At 34.0% G+C, this 8,717-nt stretch overlaps 1 protein-coding gene across 4 annotated transcripts; it reads left to right on the top strand.

Moving 5' to 3' along the window:
* Nucleotides 1-2,988: 2,988 nt before the first annotated feature.
* Nucleotides 2,989-7,348, top strand: LOC125681758 (uncharacterized). 4 transcript variants are annotated; one of them, XM_048921971.2, is made up of 3 exons: nucleotides 2,989-3,177; nucleotides 5,972-6,015; nucleotides 6,170-7,348. In XM_048921971.2, exon 3 carries the CDS (start codon nucleotides 6,193-6,195, stop codon nucleotides 7,240-7,242), a length of 1,050 nt encoding a protein of 349 aa, XP_048777928.2. In that variant the 5' UTR covers nucleotides 2,989-3,177; nucleotides 5,972-6,015; nucleotides 6,170-6,192; the 3' UTR covers nucleotides 7,243-7,348. The 4 variants fall into 4 exon arrangements, with proteins under 4 accessions (XP_048777928.2, XP_048777930.2, XP_048777929.2 ...); XM_048921973.2 differs by having other exon boundaries at nucleotides 6,155-7,348; XM_048921972.2 differs by lacking the exon at nucleotides 2,989-3,177 and adding an exon at nucleotides 4,643-4,913.
* The last annotated feature ends 1,369 nt before the right edge of the window (nucleotides 7,349-8,717 follow it).

The following is an 8,717-nucleotide window of genomic DNA, read 5'->3' as shown; positions in this document are numbered from 1 at the left end:
ATCACGTAATTTTATTGGTCGTAGGTATCATATCCTGGATATTACTTTCAAATATGACATTGTTTTTATGTTTCTGCTTTAGTAAAAGATTTCTTTCAATGGTATTTTGTGTTTCCAACATTTACATATTTAAAGAGAAGCCGATTTTAATACATTTTATCGTCTTTCTCGCTGACAATAGGTTCACTCTGTCCTACTTTGGTCCTCAAAGTTCTACTAAATGTACCTCTTACACAGGAGAGCTCTTATCTCAAAACTGGCGTATTCAGGTGAGCGATATGGCCCATGGGCCTCTTTTTTTGTTTTGTTTTGATTTTTTTTTTTTTTTTTTGGTTTGTTTTTTGTTGAGTATAGATCTGATATCTGGACATACAGTCTTTATACTGTAGGTCAAGGTCATATCTTAAGGTAAAATATGATGACATCATTTGCCGAATGTGTCATATTTTTTATCCAAAATCCTAGGTTGAATTTTCTTTATTTCAAAATATATCAATTTCTGTATAATTTTTCTTCTTCATATAATCAAAATTTGAATTACATGTATACATTTCGTTTATGAAGCAATTTTACGCTTAAGATTTGCTATTAACGAACCATGCATGTTATATTGTACATCGTGGTGTACACAAATATAATAAGAAATAGGTCAGCTTTATAGAAAGCATTATTAATCTTTGTAAAATTCCTATAGATAATTTTACATAGAGCACCTTCTTATATCATGAAAGTTTAATATTTCACATTCTTCTAACGGATATCTGATACCCTATATCAATCTGATTAAAATCAGATCCTCGATCCGCTCCACTTTTTTTTTTCCTTGTCGCTACACGACATTTTTGTTTGCAACCCGAAATACCGCCGGTAACGCTTGCTCCGATTGGCTAAAGTAACTCATGAATATTTTTATACAAAGTTCACCAGGAGGTGACCCCATACGGGGTTTCTTCAGATCCTCGTGTAGCGACAAGAAAAAAAGAAGAAGAGAGGAGCGGATCGAGGATCTGATTTTAATCAGATTATTTGAAACTAAGCGGAGACAAAATGATATATGATAGATTTCACACATGCACAATAATATGAATAAGAGGTTTTGTTTCTTTAAAATATTAAAGTTTCAAAAAACTTGAGGAAAAACTCTACGTATCTGTTTAGTGCTATCTAAATAATATTTTTCGTTTTCTTTATTAAAATACGTAACCCAAATTGTAGAGTTATTGCTCTTTGTTTTGTTAAATCTTTCCCATTAAATAAATCAACTTTCACGAAAATTCATATAAATATCTATATTGTCATAAAAAATCATTTAAAAATGATAACTTTTGAAAATTGACCAGAAATTAGACAGGCAGCGAAACAATGATATCGTTCGCAGTTCTTATCTAGGCTTTTTAGCTCACCTGAGTTAGCTCAAATGAGCTTTTGCCTGTCGTCCTTAAACTTTTCATATTTTCATATTCCCCAGAACCGCTGGGCAAATTTTAATCAAACTTGGTACAAATCATCCATGGACAATGGGGATTCAAGTTTCTTCAAATGAAGGGTCATGCCCTCTTCAAAGGGGAGATAATCGCGAAAATAGGGTGGGATCATTTAAAAATCTTCTTCTCAAGAACCACTAGGCTACGAAAGTTCAAATTTACATGAAAGCTTCAAGACAAAGTGCAGATTCAATTTTGTTAAAACCATGGCCCCCGGGGGTAGGATGGGGCCATAATAGGGGAGTTTTACATTAAAATATATAGGGAAATTCTTTAAAAACAAATTCTCAAGAACCACTGGACCAGAACAGTTCAAATTTACATGAACGCTTCAGTCCTGAGATAGAGGAAAATAAAGTTTGTAAAAATCATATGGCCCCCGAGGGTAGTGTGTATAGCCACAATAGTGGATCAAAGTTGTACACACGAGTATATCAGGAAAATCTTTTTAAAATCTTCTTTTCAAAATCCACAAGGCCAGAAAAGTGCATCGTCGGATACTCACGGCTGATCTCGTCTTCTAGAGTAGAAGACGAGATCAGCTGTGGGTATCCTACGATGAAAAAGTGGAAATTTATATGAAAGCATCCTGACATAGAGCAAAACCAAGTTTGTGCAATTCATGGTCCCTGGAGGTAGGGTGGGGTCACAGTAGGGGATCAAAGTGTTATATGCTGATATATAGGTAAAAATATCTCTTGAACTATTTTTAAGCTAGGACTTTCATCTATTGTGTATAGATTCTTTTGGCAAAACGTTATTATTTCGTGAAGTTTGACATTGTGACCTTGACCTTGGACCCACTTTTTGAATCTCTGACCTATTCAATATCTCCTGAACTATGCAGTATAAGGTGTAGGTATATAGATTTCTTATGGCAAGACCTTTTATCATACCTCATGACCTTGGATTTTAAGAAAACTTAACATGTTAATTTATTTGAAACTATTCAAGGTAGGTAGATTGATTGATTGACTGTATTTTATTTAACGTCCCTCTCGAGAATTTTTCACTCACATGAAAACATCACCAATAATGGTGAAGGGATTCAAATTTAGGCCTTTGCTCGGCGCTTACGGCCATTGAGCAGTGACGGTTCTTTATCGTCACACCTACTGCGACACGGGACATCCGTTTTTAAGGTCATCTCCTAGGACCCGTGACATTCACACCTGATGCCGAGCGTTTGGCGATGGAACTGTCACTACCTGTTTTAACGACTTAGGTCTGTCACGGCCTGGATTCAAACCCCGACCTTCCGCATGCGGGGCGAACGCTCTACTTCTAGACCACCGCGGCGGTCTATTATTTAAGGTATAGGCCTACTGAGGTATTTCATATTTTACATGTAAATTCTTTTTGACAAGACGTTGTGATGTTAATCATAAATTATGTAAATTCATTTTTAGTTATGTTGATATCCTTTGGGGCTACGCTAAATCTTTAAAAAAAAAATCAGAACAGCTGAACAACGACAGGGCGAAGGGAGCCTCAGGTGAGCGATGTGGCCCATGGGCCTCTTATTGGGACATAAGGTTCGGGATCGGCATTAAATGTGGGGGAAATCAATTTTAGTAAAAGAATACATAAATACATGTACAATTTATGCATAAAATTATTCTACTCTAGCTTTAGCAGTTATCTTAAGAGTTCGTGTGTACCACAGAAAGAAATTCAAGTAACGGATGCAAGTGTAAGTAACAAATAATTGAAGAATGTACTGATACTTTCTATTTATAGATACCTAGTTCTCCGAAAACGAACGGCCCCGATAGAGTACTTTAGAGTACGCTAGTAAAATTTCATAATTTGATGCAATTTAACTGCTGTTCGTAGATGTTCTTCTTTAGTTTAACCTAATAAATGTAGATCTGGAATATATTGTGTTTGTTTTCATTATTTTAGGAATTATTGTAAGTTAAAGTTTACCGTTTGATTCCGATCCCGATCAAATTTAATACTTTTTCAAAACAAACTACTAAGCTAGCCGTGCACGGAAAGCTTTTTATGCAATTAAACATTCCTTGCCCTTTTATGATAAATTATCTGTAAAAACTCTTTTAAAACTTTATTCTGCTCTTATTGAACCTATCATTTTATATGGTTCTGAAATTTGGATTTCAGACTTTAATATTAACATTAACAATTGTGACCAACTACCCTTTGAAAAAATACAGCACTTAATATTTAAAGACATTTTGGGTGTACAGAAAAAAGCTTCAAATTTAGCCATCAAATATGAACTAGGAACATTTCTCATCTGCTTTAAAGCTCTCCTCTCTATGTTCAAATTTTACAAAAGACTAAAAAACTATGATGATGAAAATGGTATTAGAAATCCAATACTTATGGCTGCTTAACTGGAAGATGATAACCTTTATAATACTGGCATACAGGAAAATTGGCAAGGACAAATAATAAAGTTAAGAAATAAGCTAAATCTTCCATCATTGGATATTGATAAAAGCACATTTTACAATTACTTGAAGAATTACTATATTGATAATATTAACATGCAACTGCAAAATACTGAATTCTCTAAACGTGGAAAATTGCTATTTTACAGTAAAATTAGAAAGAACTATGAATTACAAGACTATTTGAAATTTCCAATTGCGAAAGTAGTACGCTCTAGATTAACAAAACTAAGAATATCTGCCCACCCTTTAGAAATTGAAACTGGTAGATATTCAAAACCATGTATTCCAAAAGAATGTCGTTTTTGTCAGTTTTGTAAAACTACTGTTGAAGATGAGTTACATTTTTTATATGACTGCTTCATGTATAAAGATATAAGAAAGAAATATTACCCTTTGAACATCTACAATTCAGACGATGATATATCAAAGGAAAACCATTGTAAAGTACTATGCAATCCTGTCAATGTAGTTCATGCTAGAAGGTTTTGTGAATTTTTACATGAATGTTTTGAATTGCGCACCAAAAGTAGAGTGCTATAACTACATTTAATTTATGTAATATGCAATACTATATTGCATACATAGCCTAATATCACAGGTACATATCAAATATATACTTGTATTTACATATATGTAAATGAACTGTTAGTAATTAGTTTATTGCCATTATATATCTCATATTGTGTAACATGATTGTATGCCAACATGCTTGGTGAATCAATAAATAATTGAATAATCGGGATCGGGATGCCGTAAATCTTCAATACATTTAATGTTTTCTGGTCAAAATATCGCTAAAATACCAAATACTTTTGACAAATATTGCACTTTTATTTTATAATCATCTTTATTTAAGTGGCATACATGCAAATAAACAATTGAATTGCATTAAATATTGAAATTTTACTAGCGTACTCTAAAGTACTCTATCGTACTCTGTTTAGTAGTACCCGAAAACGAAAGTGCTCTTTCAATCTGAGTGAATGCATGTGACGTTTACATGATTCAGGTAACTTCATGAATTCAATTTTATAGGTTCATATTTATACATTCATGTTGCCACCTATCAAACAAATATTAATCACAGGCCTCTGAATTTTTATCAATATCTAAAATGTGTAGTAAGCATGGTAAGAGTATTATTTGTATTTATATATAGGCCTAGAGAGGTTATATTTATCAACCTTACTACTCATGTAAGTTTATTGATAGAAATTCATGGGCCTGTGAAGAAATACAACTGTCAACATAAAAAAATCATGGATTTTCGTTAAACAGTATTAAAAATAATAGTCTATTCATTATTAAATAGATATACATAAAAACTTATTAAAAATGAAATATTTGATTTTAACTGTTTCAAAAAACTGCTCCTGTATGAATATAGATAAATCATAATTGGATATCGGGGAAAATCATTGTATGATAGACATACAATAGAGAAAATACCAGCATACTTAGCAATTTCTTTAATTTGATATATAAAGGATCTCCCATGGTTTGTTGTTTGATATGATTTATATTCAACGAGTTGTGTTTTTTCTATCCCCGAGCCTTGGCGTGGAGATAGAAAACACACATCGGGTTAAATGTAAATCAAGTCAAACCATGGGAAAGTTCTTTTTTATTACATGTTACCCTCCCCCTCCGATTATTCATTTACGTTACTGTATTGTTAGGGGTTTTGCTTCCTCACATTTTGTAAACAGTTAAATAATGCTATACTAAAACCCATGTTCATTTAGAAAGGAAGAATGGAATCTGGCCAGTGTATTGAGCTATCTAATTAGAATAATTAAGTCTTTTATCTAATCACTCTAACACTCTATACTATTAAACTGTTGTACAAAATTTCAAATCTCATTCAATAAAGATAATACATCAGGAATATCAGGCTGTATCGTGAAATGTTGAAGTGTTTTGTTTATCATGTTTATATTACAAATGATTTTTGGAAATTTTTTCTATAAAGAAACTCAATGTATGTGGTATTTTTGGAAGCATCATCTGTAATTGGTTCACAATATAAATCGTATAATAAAATAGTGAATAATTTTCAAACTTCAGATTGCCAAAGCAAGTACAGTAGACCAATTTCATTTCGTAGTACAGTAAGTAGCTGATTATTGAATTGACCAATTTTTTTATTGAGAAGAAACTGTATAACACATTTAAATGACTTCAAATTATAGTATTAGGTTAGAATTGTTATTAAAGCTTTTAATTAAAACTGTAACATTTTATGTGTAGACTTTTACATTACAGGTCTTGATGAGGATCATTTTGTCATGCCGTGCGAAACCAGAAGTCAACAAAAGAGAATCAAACAAACTTCAGAGAGTCGGGACGAATCTACGAGTGCTTCAGAATATTTGAGTGATTCCCAAGAAGAACGTTCAACCAGTGAATCGCCATCAAAGTCTCTAAAACGAACAAATGAAAGTAAATCACCAGCCACTTCACCCAAATCAGTGACACCAGCAACGGCAGCAAGGACTTCTCCATCACCAAAGACATCACCAACAAAACCATTAAAAGAAAGTACACAACCAAAAGCAGATTCACCTGCATGTTGTGTTATGGTTGTAGTTGGGATAGTATTAATAGCTGTACTTGTACAGGTATTTGGATCAAATAGACTTCTGTATACTAGTAATTCAAATGTTAACAACTCATGTCCTGCTGATTCACCGGTATGTAGGATGGAAAAGTTTACAGAAGAATTCAAAGAATTAAAACATAATTTCAGAGCACAAGACAGTGAATTTTGGAAAAAGATTAAAGTTCCAGTTATTCGGGTAATCGAGGAGGAAGAACCGGAGTATCCAGCAGTGCTTATGTTTGTTGTTCCAAAGGGAGAGAACACATCGTGTACTGCTACCTGTTTGGCAAAGCAATACATATCCAAACTTAATCCGCTGTACACGGACGGGGAAGACGGATACATAAACGTCCAAAGTATGTCTTCATCTTCAGCTGATGATATGAAATACCAGCTTGATAATAAAATCAAGCGAGTGTTTGACAGAAAATCCCACAAACTTCATACCGTTGTCATTGATCATATTGAGACCCTCGATCCACGTGTCATGTTGCTTTTCCATGGTTACTGTGATGGTGACCATGCTCCTTACAAAGATGCAGTTATCATTCTGGTCCTGCATACTGACCTTAACACGGAGATTCGGGGAAATTTGGACAAAGTTGTGGACAAATATTTACTGATGCTTTGGAAAGAAGGTCTGGATGCAGATAAAATCCCTCCATTAATTGCCAGAGTTGCCAATAACAAAGCAATGGTTCAAGATGAAAACTTATATTCCTTCAGCTGCTGCTAATAACATCTGTGGTTTTGAATTCTTTACATATCTTTATTATGTACATTGTAAGGTGTTTTTTTTTTTTTGGTCTCATTTGTCATAAAAAAATAAATTTGATACTGTATACAGAGTTATTTTCACCATTCTACACTTGCAGACTGTTTTGCCACAGTTTAAATTCACCCACAAACAGTTCTTTTGAAAGGGAAATGAGAGAAAACAGTTTTGCCCAGTCTTTGCTCACTAATGAGGGCAAAAGTAAGATGGAGACAAATGTTTAAATTTAAATCCCACTGAATTACACATACACTATTTCTGTAATACATTTGTGATACACTACAAGTGAGGCTAATGAAATTGACACATAAGTTTAACCTTACCTGGGATAAGCTTGTTATTCCGATTAAGCACTGAGAGATGATACATTTCTTTTCTTCACAGATGTAGCAATTTAACTGAGATGGAAATAGGTTGGCTACTGACTAGACATGGGGGTGGGGTGTCTGAGCGTGGATTTAGAACATGAAAAATTCATGGGCCATAAACAACCTACGTAAAATATCTCGAGAACCATATTGGTAAGTTTCACTAGGGAATATATAGGAAAGACCTGGAGAGGGTATATATATATGTAGGCATTGTCTATAACCCAGGAGTCATTGAAAAGCATTGTTTAGATTAAGTTTTAGGAACATCTCAAGAACCACAAAGGTACAATTTGTTAAATTGGTTTGCAGGAGTCATCAGTCATATTGGTCCAAGTTTGTTCATGTAATGACCCCTATAGTCAAGGTCACATGGGCTCAAAGAGAGACTTTACATAAAAATATACAGAAGGATTTTTTGAAAATTTTGTTAAAAACCAGTGTGATAGATGTCATGTCATTTTTATGCCCCCTTCAAAGAAAGGGACATACTGGTTTGCAGCTGTCGGTTGGTCAGTCGGTCGGTAGACCACATGTTTTCTGCTCAATATTTTGAGAACCATTCACTTGATGATAATGATATTTCATATGAGGGTTGGTTATGACTAGAAGAGGACCCCTATTGTTTTTCAGGTCAAAAGGTCAAGGGTCAATCTACTCTGAACATAGAAATATAATGTCTGCTCAATATCTTGAGAACCCTTTGCTTAAAAGACATCAAACTTGGCACACTGGTATATCCTAAGGAGTAGATGACCCCTATTGATTTTGAGGTCATATGGTCAAGGGTCAAACTGGGCATAGGAATATACTGACCATTCAATGTCTAGAGAATCCTTTGCTTGACAGACATCAAACTTGGTACACCAGTACATCTTCAGAAGAAGATGACCCCTATTGATTTTGAGGTCGCATGGTCAAAGGTCAAGGGTCAAACCGGACATAGGAATATACTGTCCATTCAATATCTTGAAAACCCTTTGCTTGACAGACATCAAACTTGGTACACTGGTACATCTTCAGGAGAAGATGACCCCTATTGATTTTGAGGTCACATGGTCAAGGGTC

This window comes from Ostrea edulis, chromosome 2 (assembly GCF_947568905.1).
Source record: "Ostrea edulis chromosome 2, xbOstEdul1.1, whole genome shotgun sequence".
NCBI lineage: Eukaryota > Metazoa > Mollusca > Bivalvia > Ostreida > Ostreidae > Ostrea > Ostrea edulis.
The sequence above is the reverse complement of the archived record's forward strand: the minus strand, read 5'-3'. Positions and strand labels throughout refer to the sequence as shown.

Coding starts and splice junctions, on each gene's coding strand:
- LOC125681758 (XM_048921971.2), top strand. CDS start 6,193: ATGCCGTGCGAAACCAGAAGTCAACAAAAGAGAATCAAACAAACTTCA.